Raw genomic sequence first — 17480 nt, forward strand, 5'->3', positions numbered from 1 at the left:
TGGATGGTTTTTTTAAGTGTCCTTATATATATATATAAATATATAAAATCAAAAAATCAAAAAAGGGTAAGAGGGGGCAACTGGCGTAGCAACCCCCTTGAGCGTGATCATAGGGGCTCCCAACCCACTGTGAAATGTCAGGTTCGCTGTTCGGAAGGACAGACCGTCACCACAGTACCACCTAGACGCACAGTGGAAGGGCTCGAACCCGAGAGCACGCGGAGGAAAAGGCACTTTGGCCGCATCACCCGTGCCAACTGGGTTACCACCCTCGGTGGTTCTTCTCTCCATATAAAGTATGTTAAAGTTTGCTCTTTAGCACTTCAATAAAGTGCAATTCTTGCACTTTAAGTAACTTTATATACATACGTATAGGTATTTATACACATTCAAAGTAATAATTACAATTTTTCTAATTATATATATAGAGATATATACATTGTGTGTGTGGAGAGTTAGAGCGATTCTGGATGTATGAAGATGCCTCCTACCTAGGGAATAAGCTATGCGGAGGCCTGGGGCCCCGGTCCCACCAAGTTTTAATTTTTTTTTATTTTTTATATACTTTATTTTGAATATTATTGACAATTATTCATACATAGCTACTAATAATCTTAATAATAATTTTGGTTTAATATGATAAAAACGGTTGTTTTATATTCTCAATTTCTTTCATAAATAAGAAATAAGCATGTGACTGTTAAAGTAGCCTAAAGAAAAAAAATAAAATGATTGATATACTTTAATTACATTAGGTTAGAATCATTTCAATGTACAAATGTAATGTATTGAAAATTGATTTTTTTTTTGATATAAACATATACGTTTAGATAAAAATATGTCTATGTCGGTCTCATCGGGTCAAAATTCTTGCTCTGCCACTGCTCTACCTCAATTGATAGATTAGGTAATGGACTCTTCATTTTGTGAGGTTTCAAGTCCCCCACCAATCCCATGTCCCCTAGGTTTGTAAAAATTAGAATTTTCTTGGATTAAAAAAAACAAAAATAAAAAAAGTCTGGGTGGACACCAATAGGCCCAATGGCCCTATTTTCGTGAAAGTTGAGTTGATGTAAGCTATGTGTTTCTAGAAATTAATCAAAAAATTTATGTGAGTTGACCACACATGTTTATCAACAAAGTTCATTCCTACCTAGGTCATCACATAATCCTTTCATAAGTCTCTCTACATCCGTTCTGTATCCTAGCTCTTTGCGAACGCTCTCAATCCTTGTCCAATTCCCTGGTAGGAATCTCACATACCGCTGTCACAAATTTTCGTAATTTAAAATATTTTCGAAATGCTCTTTCATTCCCAAGCCCAAATGCTCTTTCATTCCCAAGTCCAGAACCCGCATTATGTCATACCTTCCACCCCTCAAAATAAAGTTTGAACTTTACCCTAATGAAAATTGTTGGAAAATGGAAAATTTTGGCACCATGATGTACTACATCCATTTAAGCTTGGACAATAGTAGATTTACGTGCATAATTAATTAATTAAGCAGAAGCATAACTAATTAAGGATTATCATCCAGTACAGCATTTAATTAATCTAGTAATTAATAAGTGCCATCGAGCCTGAAGCAGAGTAACTAAGTAGATAACAAGTTGAAATCAAGCAAATGGACCTAATTAATTAAGTAGTAATTAATTAAGTGACTGAGTAGTTGTCTTCGATCAGTTGATTCAATAGCATCCGGTTGTTGATTCTTGATTAGTACCCATTAATTAGTCACTCCTGGTCCTGCAACAAATTAATGATAAGCGTCAAATTAACTTTGCATCAATAGAACCAAAAGTTCTTAGAAATAACAATTCACTACCCTGGCCTGCTCCATATTCTTGATCCAATTTTTTTTTTTTTTTTTTACTACTATTGCCTTATTTTAAAATTATAAGTTATATTATTTGTATTTATTTGATGATTTTAAAAGTTTGTGTGTCTGTAAGAAGTAATTGAAATCTTTAGTTCGTAGAGAAAATTCCTTAAACAATCATTAATTTACGTAATCTAAAGATCCAATTAAAGGCGGGTCCGTCAAAGAAGGAATAAGAATATGGAACATATAGGGTATTCTTCAATATTCTCTTATATATCAGACAAGAATAAAGTGATATTGTCAGGTTTTTTTTTTTTTTAAATAAATGATAATCTTGATCATTACCCTTTTATTTTCAAATGAAAGATATTCGAATTTGCTACATTATTCTACGAAACTAAACATTTGTGACAACGAATTTGGTTACTGCCGACAATTTCTTTGCGAAATTAATAGAGAAACATTCTCAATGTATAAGTATTTTAATTTCTAAGAATTACGAAATCACATTAATTTAAAAAAGATTAGACAAGAATGAAAATGTTTCACTTACATGGTTACTGCAGCTCCCGGACATTGGCCCACCTGGTGAATTTGGAATGTACCTAGCCCACTATTTCAAATGAATTCAAACAAAGAATAAAGTTTGTTAATACGTTAAAAATCCGAAACAATTCATTAAAAAAGAAGAAGCATATATAACACGTACATTTTTTGCTGCGGCGCTAAAGGCTTCACGATGTGGTATCTCAGGATTGGCTGCTTTGATGCGCTGTATCTCCTCCCTTTTATTCGAAAACACACAAAAAAAATTATGAAATAGCGTATATAGAGAAATTCAATGAGAAATAACGAATTCGCTCATATTTTTCTATGCTAAAATTTTAAACAATCATATTTCTGTATTTAATTTGGGGTAAATTTCCCTCACTTCATGAATCGGTTGTAGGCAGATGGTAGCCTATGCTTCTTCTCAGGTGCTGCAAAACAAATAAACAATCCAAATATATAAACCAAATCTAATTTAGCAAAAATAATCACCTGCAATTAACTGAGAAATTAAAAAGAAGAAGAAATAATTTAGGCGTTCTTTTACTACGTTTTACAACAAAGGGTGCTCTAGGGGAGACTGGCTCGCTTGAAGTTGATGAAGACGATGAAGGAGAACCCTTCTTGATTTCACTGCCAAAAGGCCCAAAACCCTGGCCCGATGAATTCCATAAAAGAACATTCATTAGTACGGCTTTCGCCGAGAAAAGAAAAATCATTCGTTAGTACAAAAAAAATTCGCTTCATTTTCTAACAATATACGAAATCAAATTTTCATACAGAATGAGAGATTCGACGGCCATGCGTAGGTCTCTTGTTTGAGACAAAATTTCCATGCAAGCACGGTGTCACATCATTCAATCTGATTAATCCGTTCGTCCAAATTTTTTTTCCACTTTAACTATTAATCTGGAGTACATCTAAAAAAAAATTGTTTATATTTTTAAATGTGTAATATTTTTTATATGTAATATATGAATCTTATTTGATATATTGGTAGATCCTTAATTATTTCTACTTAACAAGTCTTTCAAAATTGTACAAAGTATTATGGATTAAATGATATATATAAGTAATTTTAAAATGGCACGCATGTCCAAAAGGATAATAAATTTGGGGCAGATCGAGGGATTCGTAAATTCAAAAATTTCAATGCCACATCGATCATTCTAATTCACTTTTCTCTAAATTCTTAGGGTTATTAATTTTTTGACAGAAACTTCTTCACGGCTTTGCTGGGAACAAATTCTTTACAACGGAATTTTAATGAAACTTAACATTTGAACCGTCCAAAATACTTTTGAACGATCGCGATTGACTCCGTAAATAACTATTCACGGCTCTGCCGTTAAAAAGATTTATGCGGGAATGGGTCCCATAAGTTTGCAAAGAGGGCAGCATTAGGTTAAAAGATAGTTAGCAAATCCATTTTCATCGATCAAAGAAATAATAATAAAAAAAAAAACCTGAAGACTAGGTTGATGATCAAAACATTGGCCCCTTGTGCTGAGAAAGGAGAGGTTACTGCAATGCCCGCATTTCACTGTCACTGTGTCCAGTAACCTTTTGCATGGGATCCCAACCTACAAAAATACAACACACACACACACACAGAGAGAGAGAGAGAGAGAGAGAGAGAGAGAGAGAGAGAGAGAGAGAGAGAGAGAGAATCATGTTCTACCTTTCGTTAGCATTTTCTGTGAGAGAAATTAAGAAGCAACTAAACAAGGATGTAAATGAGGGAAGAGGGCTAGCTAACTATTAGGCTAGTACCTAACACACCTATGTGTAACAAAAACAACAGAAATCAATTTTTTTTTTCTTGAAAATAAGCAGTAAAAAGGTCAAAAAGCAGATCAGTTTTATCTTAAATAAAAGAGTGAAATTTATGTTAAGCATCTCGTTGTACACAGTGTTATTCGAGTTCATAATTTTTTTTCCCGATCAATTTTTTATTTTTTTTCATGATATGCTTACTGAATGCTAGAATCACTTTTATCTTAAACATAGTAAATGAAAAGGCCAATACATATCTCAAGATGAAAGAACTTTTTTCCGGAACATGTTTTCTATCCAAAAAATTGCTCAAATTAAAAAGTGAATTTTTTGTTCAAAATCTTGTGATATGTTTAACAAGTACTGGTGGAACATTCATCTTGAAATTAGGAAAAAAGAAGTCGAAACATATCACAAGACAAGATTGATCGAAAGCACTTCTCTCGCAACATGTTTCATCTTAAAAATTACTCCAAAAAGGTGAAATTAAAAGGACCATATTCATTACACTCCACCAACTTTGACGCTATGCACCCTACTCTTCATGATGTGAGAATAACAACACAACCAAGAGGACGTACTCGCCTCTAGATTCAGAAATAGCGACGTGAACTATAATTGTCCCCGTCCAACTCCAAGGAAGATATTTTCAAGAGTTCACTGATTGAGACAGTATCGGACAATTTCAAACAACCAATGGAACACTAACACATGAGATTTTTTTATCGGCAACAAAATTTTATTAAAAACTTGACAAATGGTACACCAAAAAAGCAAAAAAGGAACGTAACACACGCATCATGATGTTTAGGATAATAGCATATATTTTTCGCTAAAAATTTGGACTGTATGTGAATAGATGCAAAAGAAAACCAATTATTGCACCAAATGTTAAGCCCTTTTTGCCTTTGCCCTTTTTTGTCACACTTAAGGGTTTATGTAAGGAAGTGATAGTTATTGACTAACTTCGATATGTGGAATCATGGATGACAAATAGATACATAAGATAGTGATGATGCATATCCTGTTGCTGCCAGCTTGCTACTTTCTATAGGGGACTAACTAGGTCTCTATATATCACAACATATACATACATATATGAGAGAGAGAGAGAGAGAGAGAGAGAGAGAGAGAGAGAGAGAGAGAGAGAGAGAGAGAGAGAGAGAGAGAGAGAGAGTATTACAGCAAGAACAGTGTTGCAGAAGTTGCAACGGACATAGCAAAGATTGTCAGCTGCAGGTGGAACCGAATCCATGGAGGCTTTCTCTCCCATGTTCAAACAACTGAAGAAGAAATTAAGAGAACCGAAAGGTGAGACAGACAAAGAAGATATTAGGGTTTTTGAAGGAAAGATATGGGAGAGAGAATATGCATAAGAGTGAAAAAGAAAATCTAGGGTTACTATATAGAGAAGACAGATAGATACCCAGCTCTGAAGAGTTGCACGGCCACTTGGTACGCTTAGCTTTACATACATGCAGACAATTTTTCAAAAAGTCTACCCCTACCGCTCTCATTCATCATCGCTCTCCCCACCGCCATCTATCTCATCATTCAAAAGTATTTTGAAACGTCCGGATTGGCTTGAAAGAGTTTTTTTATTTTAAATTTGGATCATTTATTATCGAGACGGATGGTGAGATTGAATGCTACCGTAGAGGAAGCGGTGAAACAGAGCGGTGGGTAGCATTGCTGAAAACGTTTTTTCATTTTCTTTTGAAACGAGCAGACAAAAAACTCATTTACTACTCGATCTTAACCTTGAAGCTGTGGGACCCTTTCCTTTGTAATGGGCCCGCTTGATCAGATGGAGAGTTTTTGGATCATCTTGGCTGAAACATGTGAACATGGACATGATGTTGATAAACATTGGTTGCTATTTGTGGTCAAAATTTGAGATTTAGGGGTGGACTCTTTTTTATGTTTTATGTTGAATTTTTTTTAATTGCAATTAACTTTTAAGGGGCCACCCTGTACATTTTTTCTTTATAGAAAAAGGAATTTTTTAGTCGAGTAGCTAAAAGAAGGTAATTTTTTTTTTTCCTTTTTTTTTTGCTCGGCAATAGCTACAAGAAGTTAGAATTGAGAATCATAAATAATCACACAAAATCACATACCACCTGACCAATCAATGGTACGCCAAACTCCTAATAAATTTTGGTAAGATACCAATTAATGAAAGGCTAAATGATAATACTCCTAACTATATATATCAAAGATTAATAAATTTTTCGCCTTTCAAAAAAAATATATATATTACTAGTACATGGGAAACATGCTTTTTTGTAACACTTTGGTCCATTTGGTTGGTGAGAAATGACTATGTATTTAACAATGCAACGATTTTTGCATTTTCCCTGCAAATGGTGAGGCAAAGACCCCAAAATGACACTTCCGGCGAAATAATGGAATTTCTGATACATTCTTTTTTATTTTTTTGCTCGGCAAAACGAAACATATATATAAACTCGAAAGGGTACATCGAGGGGGCTCGAGTGGCGAAATAATTGAATTTCTGATACATTCTTGTCCTAATTTCATTTCAGATAAGTTGTATGATGACTGCAACGGGGCTAAATACCCTAATCGCGGACTAGAGGGGGGCTTAGTGAGAATGAATGAAATGCTGCCCACATCCATAAACGTTTTGGATCTCTTTTACATTCTTAGAATGATAATTTGGTTTGCTTGAATGGCTAACAAAAGCCTAAATTGGAGAAAACATTAATTTTGAGCTTTGACTCAATGGTCAAACCAAGCTCTAAGCTCTCATCCCTATATATCTATCAATTTCCTTTGATATATATGCAGCTTTGCTTCAACCAAGGTTACATGGATCGATCACAAAAGTTTTATCATATGATATGCTCCATTTAATCAACCAGAACTTAATCTGACAATTTATCTAAATCCATCTAATAATTATTAGAGGCAATCATAAGCCTTTTATCTAAATGGGTCTACTCAATCTGCATAGATGTTGACACTGTAGGGACGACACATGCACTTATGCATGCCAAAAATAAAAAAATAAAAATTCCAGAAGACCCATAAGGAAATACTTTCATATAGCTAGAAAATTATTATTATTATTTTTTGCTCGGCAAAGAAGAATGAATTATAGCTAGAAAATGTTACTATCGATCTTTTTCTTATGCAGACAAGAATTCACTATAGGTGAAAAGCTGTCACTAAATTTTTTTATCAACCCCTTTAGTGACAGCTTAGTGACAATTTTTTTGTCACCGTCGCTCCTTTTTTTAGTACTACTTAAAACATGACTTTTTTTTTTTGGATCGGCAAAACATGACTCGTTATGATAATATGATAGAAACAACTAAATTTTCACGTATATGAGATAAACACACATCCAATGGTGCACACAAGGTGGTGCCATAACCCTGAGCAACTCCAAATACTCTATTAGTTTGGAGGAGTCCTATGAGATGAGATTGGTCCCTACAGGTATCTTTGAGTGGGGAAAAAACTCAAAACTTATTACGTGTGTGCAGAAAAAAAACCTCTAAGATTCTTGTTGGTCATAAATTTGAAACAGCAGCAGCGTATTTTTAAAGTTTGGCAAGAAATATTATGTACCAATCAAATCTATTTTTTTAAATTTGTTTTGAAAAATTTATTTCAAAGAGTATATGAATGAGAAACTTTTTTTATCCATGCAGGAGTACATGTGATTCGGGTTCCCGAAACTATAAATTATCAATCCACATCCATGTTTCACATTCGCTACACCAAAAAATGGTGGCAACATATGATAAGCTCGTACCCGTGTCTCACGTTGGGTGCACCAACTATAGGTGTTAGCAGTGAACCCAAGCCTTTGAAAAAACGACCAACACATAATTTATCAGGCTTTTCATATCAAAAGTTCGGATTTTTCCCTACTAATTTGATTTGATATAGTGACATTATATACGATTGTATCAACGATACCTACATGTATTACGTTAAAGTTATTTAAAATAGTAGTTAGGGCAATTGGTTGACAAATCCCAAAATCTTCCTTTCGATCATGGCACATTGCTAATTTGTGGCAAAACCCAAAACTTTCTTTTTCATCATGGCAAATCCCTGATTTCATTGAGCAAAACGATTTTTTTTAGCTAGTTTCCAACTTTCCACTGAATAGCAGGTACAAGTCATGAAAGAAAAGTTGAAAGGGAACAAAAAGGAGAGAGAGAGAGAGAGAGAGAGAGAGAGAGAGAGAGAGAGAGAGAGAGAATGGGGGGGATGCATGGCATGGTGTCTGTCATCTTCTCTTGACTCCGGTTTGGTGGGTACAACGTTTTAAAAACAAAGGAAGCAGAAAATGACAGGTGAAAAGATCACATGTCACTGTCACAGTGATTTTAGGGAGAAAGCTATCAGTATGGTTTATTGTGTCTTATTTGTTTTTCGAGTGATGGGACTATTCCTAGATTTCCCAAATTAGAAACTAATCTATTTTCACTTGCTTTCCCCACTACTTTCCCTGCTCGTATAAAACGACTTTCCCAACCTTGTCCCTCTCTCTCTCTACAACTCTCTCTCTCTCTCTCTCTCTCTCTCTCTCTCTCTCTCATGGATGGACACGAGATTCCCATGCCTTCCTCGAACCATTCCACTGGCTAGCCCATCAACTACTATCTCTCCACCGCCTGCCTTACGCGCATTGATCATTAACGAGTTTGGACATAATCATTTGATCTATGCTCCCTCTCTTTCATGTCTAAATTCGGAAACTTTGATTAGACTTGTCTCTCACTACTAGGTTTCTCACTTTCTTGTCTTGGATTCTCTCTCTCTCTCTACCCTCTGTTTCTTCTCTCTCTGTGAGTCTAGCTAGGTTAATTTTCAGTAGTGTTTTTTTGCTCTCCAGTAGTTATTTTACAGTAATTTATTTGAGATGAAAGTTAACTTAAATCTTTAAAATTGGGTTCAAACTTCACTAACCATAACTACCAATGCTGACTTTTACCGGAAAAAAAAAACTTTAGAAATGCCCAACGGACCTTGTCGGTGTTAGAAGACAAGAGTAGCCATATGTATCAAAGCCAAGTTTGATATAAAGGTATATACGGTGGAAGATATCAAATCAAACCTTGACGGTGTTAAAAGACTCATTATTTAGGTGTCTTTTTGGGATGTAACTTTCCTTTTATTTTCCTTCTCTTTTTAGGGTTGTGGTGAACTTTTTGGTTCTCCCTTCCCTTTTACTCGATGTACCCTCTTCGAGCTAAATAAAATTTTCTTTTGCCGAGCAAAAAAAAAGAAATGCCTAACGGACTTTAGTTTCTGTCAGATAGTTATATTTTTGGGACGTAGCCGAAACATGATCAGAAATGCAAACTTTCAATCATCACAATTGTTCAAGTTCTAACCTAAGTCACATAAAGCACGTGCGTTGCGTGAGCAAGAAAGCGTATTTCAAAGGCATTCCAAACTGTTAAATTTCGCGAGCATTGGGAGCGAGAGCGCGATTGAAAAGTTTTTTCGAAGGATTATTTGACTATGGACTTCTAAGTTCTAACCGACGGCCCTCTTGATAGAACTGATCATCGATTGAAGCACAGCTGCACAGGCATGTTCTTATTAAGGTTAGGTCATGAACCCTTTACACGCGAGGTATATAGGGAATATACGTTTCTAGGATCAAAGGAAATTGACGGACTTTCGATGTGCCTTTCCTCAATCTTTATAAAGGAGACATCCTTTCGTAACAAGATATATACATATATATATATTCATAACTGGACATCATAGAGAATTTGCAAAAGGAGTTGGAAGATCGAGGAACATTTTGATTTATCTTCGTATCATGGTCGAGTGATTTTAATAGGTGTAGGGAAGGTCAACGTCTTGGAAGAAGTTTGACTCATTGACCGGTTGACTGCCCAATAAGAGGCTGACACGTGGCAACAAGTTCGTGCGACACATGGCCTGCAAGGAAGGTGACGCGTGGCACAAGGGTTGATAAAATGCGGGTCCTGCGACACGTAGGATACCGGACGAGAACTAGTAGGGACTTGACCCTACATTACGATCGCGATGGAAAGCGGTCCCGCACAACCACCGCGAGGACATAAAAGGCGGAGTTAAAAAAAAAAAAAAAATTTATATGTAAAATTTTAGCCCAATAAATTCTAGCTAACCTCTTCTTTTTTCTTTTTTTTTTCCGATCCATCTTATATAATTATTTTCATTGAAAGATAACTTGTTGATAATATCAACTCAGATTCAATAATAAATTATTTTTATTCTCTAAAACAACGTAGGACACAATTTCAGTACGATACTTCAGTAGTGTGCGGTTTTTTTTTTATACTTTTCTTTGGTTTATTTTTTAACATTTATGTAGTTTTGTATAAGTTCGTAGAATATTGATTATAAAACTCTTTTTGGTTATATATATATATGGTTATTAAATTTTGGATTAGTCCAGGGCAAATTAAATTCTTGATTCTGTCATTGGACGCAAGCCCAACATCCTAGATGGACAACTTCCTAGGTGGCCCGAGCAGGAGCAAAGAGCCCAAACGAGAGGTAAGCGTTGGCATGGGCTAGTCTATAAACAGGTGGTTCCCCATGGGAGCGGAGGGCGAGAGAGCCAACAATCAGACCCTTTAAGTCTCCTGTGGTTGCCATGGCAAGGCCCGAGGGGCCCTTAGAGGCTTGGTTGCGGTATTGGTGTGGCCGAACTGGCTACGACCTTGCTCATACGGTAATTGGGGGAGATCTACCTGGCGTGCAGTGCGGTGGCTTGAAAAGGAGAAGGGATCTTCACGAGAGGGGGAAGACTTTGGAAAGCTCGAGACTCGCGCGACCTGCGAGAGGAGCCCTGCCACACCGCGGTCAATGTATACAGAAGCGGACACGTGTTGATATTTCATAGAGCCAACTAGCGCCCGAGTAATGGGCCCAGACGTCTATTAATAAAAAACATTCTCTTCAAATTTAAAAGAGATGTTGGTTGATTAGACACCTTGCAAAAAAAAGAGGAAGTTGGTGAGTGTTGATTCCGAGAGGAGAATATTTTCTCTTCAACATTTCTATTGTCTTCCCCTTGGGGTTATTTCAAAACCGACCTCACATAGAGGGACAATCATAATCCAATTTGTACACTTTCACCTTTTCCTTCACCCCGAAGAGATACTCCCACTCCTCATCTTGACCGTTAATTATTCATCTCTCTAGCACTCATACATTCGGGTTAGAGAATATTTGACCCAATTAAACATCGAACCTCTCTTACAATAGGTATCCACATATGTTATGCAGCTGTGTGTCAATGGATATCAAACAATTTGTAGGCTAGTATATATCGACATTTCGTGATATGGATTAGTTAATTTTAGTCCGCTCTTGAATCTTAATTTTTATAATTGGGATTAAATTCTATCCGCCATAGGTGGAAACCATGATGTTTCCGGCCATCACTGCTATGGGCCCCATGTACATTTATTGTTATAATATGAATCGTCCATCTTGTAGAGCTCACAAAATAATTTTTACTTAGAAAAAATCAACTTGATTGGACATCAATATGTAGATCAAAAATTGAATTTTGTTTTATAGAATGAATGTTCAATCATTTTAAAGTTCAAATGTCCGTAGCCGTCCATCTAATAAACCAAAATTCAATTTTTAAAATATTGATCGATATCCGATCAATCGCATTTTTGTGTGTGGATATGCTCCATTGTGGGCTTGACAAGATGAACAGTTCAGGTCACTACAACAAATGTATGATGAGACCCACAAATGTCAGTGGTGGAAAACCCACCTTTTTCACCTGTGGTGGAAACAATTTAGACCCCGTTCCAGAATACCTTTATAAAAAATAAGTACTTATTTTATATTTTCAAACTCAAAAATAATTCAAATAAAAAAATAAGAATTTATTTCATAAACTCTTTATTTCCTTAATTATACACCTCTGTTGATGAAATGAGGTAAAAAGAAACAAAAGTGCCACGATTCATTGCTCTTACCGAAAAAGTTTTGGAATAAATAAATAAATAAATAAATACCTCTGGGTGCTGTATATATGATTTACAGGTTATAATTAAAACATCGTAAACCGTAAGCAAAAAGAGTCGTTGTAGTATAGTGGTAAGTATTCCCGCCTGTCACGCGGGTGACCCGGGTTCGATCCCCGGCAACGGCGCAATTATTTTTTCCTACTTTTCGTCTTTCACGAACAGATATCGTCACCGCGTTGTGACCCTTTCGTAATCACCAACCAAAGAAATCTAACCTAATTCTTCTCGTACTCGACAAACTATCATACACCCACCGTGTAGCAAAACGAGGCGAAGCAAATCCCCAATAAATTGAGAAGATTATATTGATTATATTATTCAACGTCACTTATATAATGGAGTTCATTAGAAATATTTTGAACAAAGCAAACAAATCATCTAAGGCTCCGTTTGATCCAGACATTGAGCCTGACGCTAACAGCGGCACTCACAATTTACAGTAGATTCATACTTAGAATCAGCAGTTTCAAAAGAGAGAAAATGTTACTCAAAGATAAAAGACAATAAAAAATCTAGACGATCAAATGGATTCCACCTAAGTATAAAGGGAAGTGCTACAATACACACTCCTTATTTGGGTGTGTATCATATGCACCCTTATTAAAATACACCAAAATGTTATGAATCCCAAAATGTTACGAATCTATTGCTAAAAAGTTACGAATCATATCGTTGAAAAGTTACGAATTTTTAGTATAAAAGTTATGATACGAAATAAAATGTTATGAATGACCGGTCCTACAAGTAATTTTTTATGAGGTGGCATAATATGAACCACACAATAGGTGCATATGGTACACACCTTAAAGGGGTGTGTATTGAAGACTTTCCCAAGTATAAATGCACCAATGAACTTTCAAAAGATACAGATTTGACAAGCCACCATGAGTTGCCCCGCAAAAAATTCAAGTCGGGTGGAAGCACTATTGGAACAAATATCATTGTGAAAAAGAATCCGATCCATAGACGAAACTAATTATATAAATTGAGTGTTAGGTCATGCCACAAAATAGGGAGACTTTGGGGAGGTCTTTTTGGTTGTTTTGTTTTAATATATATATAAGTTGGGTCGATTTTTTAACAAAATTACTTTTGCTGAATAATCTTTACATATAGAGCTCAACTTTTCCATCCATGTTCAATTTAGCATTAATAAATTTTAAACTCGCGACACACCATTTTCATATTTTTTTCATTAACTCTAGATGAAGAAAACCCTGAAATAGAATTTCTGGACAATTGATTCTGAAGAAAATTAACCAAAAATAATTTTCAATCTCCATGATGCTGTATAGAGTTGTCATGCTACTAGCAGAAGGGCAGAACAACATTTAATTATTTAGCAAAATCTTTCTATTACGAACAGCACCCTGACCGATCGAACCTGGGTTCTATTATGAACGGAGGATGGTGTTGTGAAGGGGTGTACATCACTGTGTCGAGCGCATTCGGACTGTTGATTTTGGCAATTAACGGTCCAAATTAAAACAAACTTTTACTGGTAAAAGATATTTATTACCGGTCAAAGTTAAAAAACATATCTCAATCATTGATTACCGAAAACAACAATCCGGATATGTACAACACGATACCGCACAACACCTCTCCGGGTTCTATTACCCAAGGATACATCCTGATTCTACACCATCACTTTGTATACTTTTATGTTTAAGAGGAAAAAAATTTCAGTGCCGAGCGGGTATCACGTGGTGCCCGCTCACGCATCCGAATCGTCCATTTCATTTTTGAACAGCTCAGATTTGGAGAGAGAAAAGGAGAGAGAAAGTGTTGGGGTGAGAGGAGAGAGAGAGTTTTAATCCGAGCCGTCCAAAAGTGTATCGGATAGTTCGGATGCGCCGAACAAGTACCACACAGGATATATCCGCTCGGCACCGAAAAATCCCTCGTTTAAGAGCCTCGTTTATTTAAAGCTCCCCTTCACTCCCTTCTGTTGGTCACTTTTTTAAAAACTTAAATCATTTTTCTGGGAATTTTTTTTTCTTTTATGGCTATCTTCTCAAAAGTTTTTGCAACAATCAAAAGAGTTCACTTTGATATTTTTAAAAGATATTCACGAAAATGTATTTTTCATCAAGAAAGTATTTTCAAAAAACACAAAAGGAGCAGATTGAATAAACTTTTGCTGGGCTTTTAGTCTAGTAAAAAGATGCAATTTACTCCACTGGTATGTAGTAGTACTTAGGGGTGAACATTTCCAGGACCGATCCTAATCGGAGTTAAGTTCGGTTTGCTTTGATTTGGGGTGGAATCAGTACAGTCAAGAATTTTGGAGATTTCAGTTGCCCAAAATGGGCCTTAGTTGGGCCAATTATAAACCTTGACAGTGGTCCGAATGGCCAAAACCCCTTGATTTATATAGTCGGTTGGGTTGTGTTAAGTTCGGTCCTAGTCGGTCCATTTAATTTCGATTAAGTTCTGTTCGATTCACTTAAATTCCAGCCACTAGAAACTGAACCGAAAATTAACTTTTTTCTTGTTCGAGAACCAAAATTGGGTAAAAACCAACTGAAGACCAAGAACCATAAAAAACCGATCGGGGTCCGGCAGTTTTTAACACCGCTAGTACTATTTACGACGACAAATAAGCATAGTTTCCTATACTATGTTAAGGTGCAGTACACAGCACATTGCTAATTCGGGGCAAATTCATCACTGATTTTCCAATTTACTCCACACCCCAGAAACTAAGACCATCTTCGGCCCTCACTCAAATTTGAGTAAAAGGAGTACTACTCTAATGGCATAGTCGTAGATTTAAGACAAGAAAATGACCTTCAAAATTTCGAGTAAAACTCTATTTGATATGAGTTTGGGAACAGATCGTTGAAACGAGATTTTTTAGGAGATTTTACTCTAATGACATCCACATGAGCCGCTGCGGTTTGCACCCTCGAAACACACCTTTCAGACACAAGAGCTCTGCTGATAAGAATCAAAAGATAAAAGATTTAGCAACAATTTACTAACGCAATACGTAGTTGATACGTATTGGAATTTCGTCGTACCGCCTCCTGAAACTGATATTTTTCGATGTTGGCTGATACCGAAGCATCAACAGTACCGATACATTTCTAAGGTGATCGAACATGAGTGACCGAAACTAAAAATGGCGTGCATGTGGTCCTACACCACTGGACAAGTATCAGGACGCGAGGACACAAGGGGGACACGGCTAGAAACGTGTTTGACATGCCACATGGCGTGTCCAATAATTTAATTTAAATTTTTTAGGGGATACGACGGGTGTGCATCTGTAATATTTTTTAATTTTTTTGAGGTAAATATGTTATTACTTTTTGGGTTAAAACATAATTAAACATATAAAAGAACATCGATCGGTTTAAACCATAATCAGTAATAAAATATTATAATTAACAATTTTGAGGGAATCTATCTTTATAATCTTACAAACAAAATCTAAAAGATAATAAAATAATTGGGAGGTGTTGCGGGAGCCTAGGCCCGGCTTGCACCCCTTGGTCCGCCTCTAGGTAGAAGAATAGAGGAGAGCTCAAACTCACAATTGTGCATTGAATGTGCAGTAATGCATCTAACTACTCCTTTTTTTTCTTTTCTTTTTTATTAATAAGTACATCAGCTACTTCCCATTATATTTAAAATAGAAAAAAAAATATTTTCCAAATGTAATCCACATGAAACAATTGGCAGTTAATTTTTTCTTTCTAAAACATGGGTAGTTATTAACTTTACAAGTATAAAAAAGAAACACTTCTATTATGTGTTTATTTCCAAGTATTGGGAGTAAGCCGAAAATATAGCAAACCACAAGGGGTGAAGAGGATTTTTCCCACAAGGGAAAACTTTGAAAATTGCGAAGGGAAAGGACGCCGCTATTTGCAACCCTTTATTTTCTTCCATAGCCCACTACATTTCGGTAAATGGTTGTTGAAAATCATAAATAACATTTCGGTAAATTGCTGTTGAAAACAAGATTATATTTCGGTAACTACATGTCGAAAATATGTTCAACTTTCGATAAACAACTGCCGAACATGTATTTTCGGTAAATAACTGTTGAAAAAAATATTATATTTCGGTAATTGGATGCTAAAAATATATCTAAATTTCGGTAACTAACTGTCGAGTATAATTGAAAATTTTTAACGGGCTATGGGAGAAAATAGAGGGCTGCGAATAGCGGCGCCAAAGGGAAAAGGGGGTGACTATTCGCAACCCATTATTTTCTCCATCAGCCCATTAAAAATTTTCAAATAATTACAATATGAGCCCTTACTGCAAAATGTCCTACTTGCCCTTTTGGTATATACTTCGGTAATTAACTGTCGAAAATATATATATTTCGGTAACTAACTGTTGAAAATACATATATAATTTGATAATTAACTCCCGAATTCTAGTATATACTTTAGTATTAGGTTACCAAAAATTTATTTGACAATATTATATTACTGAAGATTAGAAAAGTCATATATATATATATATATATATATATATATACACACATTTCGGTAATTGACTGCCGAAAATATATAAACATTTCAGTAACTAACTGTCGAAATTATTTAAATATTGCGGTATTCAAATGTCGAAAACATTATATTTTTTCGGATCTGAAACGCTGAAAATCTGGTTCAAAAAATTGAAAATTCTGTGTCGAAAAAAACACAATGCTTGATCAGCTCTCAAGTGGGTTCCGTTTTGTGAGAGAGAGAGAGAGAGAGAGAGAGAGAGTAACCTTGAAGAGAGGAGGGGAGGGAGTGGTGGTGGTAGGGTGGTGTTCGTAGCTTTGGTGGTGGTGGCTATGGAGATTTGGTGTTTTGAGAGGAGAGGGGTATAATAGGAAGATTTGGAAAAATTAATGGGTTATATGAGATAAGTAAAAGAAAATTAATGGATTATATGGAGTAAATGAATGAAGTGGGCTAATAGAGAAAATAAAGGGTTGCGAATAACCGCACCCAAGGAAAAATTTCACGTAAGCACCTAATTTTTTCCACAAATTACACATAATTAAACATTTATCTTTCTTACATTTCATATAACACACTTGAGCTTTTTAAAAACTCATCAATTCAAACACCTGCCATCCCCTCTCCATCTAAAACCAAACGAAAAAGAAGTTAAATGCTAAAAATTTTTATTTGTTTGAACCAGTGCGAAAATCTTATTTTTCTAATCATTTTATCCTAAAGAATCATAATTAATTTTTGACTCTAAACCTCTCGTTAGCTAGCCCTAAGAAAGTCTTAAAATCAAATATCTCTTAAGGCTTACAAACGATAGTCTTAGA

The 17480-nt window shown here is 35.6% G+C and overlaps 1 protein-coding gene and 1 non-coding gene across 3 annotated transcripts; one reads left to right on the forward strand and one right to left on the reverse strand.

The window, feature by feature from the left end:
• Nucleotides 1-1479: 1479 nt before the first annotated feature.
• Nucleotides 1480-5626, reverse strand: LOC131310554 (protein CRABS CLAW). Of its 2 annotated transcripts, none has more exons than XR_009195259.1 (8): nt 5332-5537; nt 3839-3955; nt 2923-3025; nt 2755-2803; nt 2533-2608; nt 2377-2436; nt 1652-1747; nt 1480-1508 (listed from the first exon to the last, which is right to left on the reverse strand). XR_009195259.1 is itself a non-coding variant. In XM_058337629.1 (8 exons), exons 2-8 carry the CDS (start codon nt 5419-5421, stop codon nt 1736-1738), a joined length of 507 nt encoding a protein of 168 aa, XP_058193612.1. In that variant the 5' UTR covers nt 5422-5431; nt 5575-5626; the 3' UTR covers nt 1480-1735. The 2 variants fall into 2 exon arrangements, 1 of the variants encoding a protein (XP_058193612.1); XM_058337629.1 differs by adding an exon at nt 5575-5626 and having other exon boundaries at nt 1480-1747; nt 5332-5431.
• A 6614-nt stretch (nt 5627-12240) lies between these two features.
• Nucleotides 12241-12312, forward strand: TRNAD-GUC (transfer RNA aspartic acid (anticodon GUC)). The gene has a single exon. It is a non-coding gene; the product is annotated as a tRNA-Asp (tRNA).
• The last annotated feature ends 5168 nt before the right edge of the window (nt 12313-17480 follow it).

Source organism: Rhododendron vialii, chromosome 12a (assembly GCF_030253575.1).
Source record: "Rhododendron vialii isolate Sample 1 chromosome 12a, ASM3025357v1".
NCBI lineage: Eukaryota > Viridiplantae > Streptophyta > Magnoliopsida > Ericales > Ericaceae > Rhododendron > Rhododendron vialii.

Bases quoted from the DNA above. Each gene is read 5' to 3' on its own strand.
- LOC131310554 (XM_058337629.1), bottom strand. From the start codon at position 5,421: ATGGGAGAGAAAGCCTCCATGGATTCGGTTCCACCTGCAGCTGACAAT. The intron at 2,804-2,922 runs GTAGTAAAAGAA...TTTGTTTTGCAG, and splicing joins AGCACCCTTTGTTGTAAAAC to CACCTGAGAAGAAGCATAGG. The intron at 2,437-2,532 runs GTACGTGTTATA...CATTTGAAATAG, and splicing joins TTAGCGCCGCAGCAAAAAAT to TGGGCTAGGTACATTCCAAA.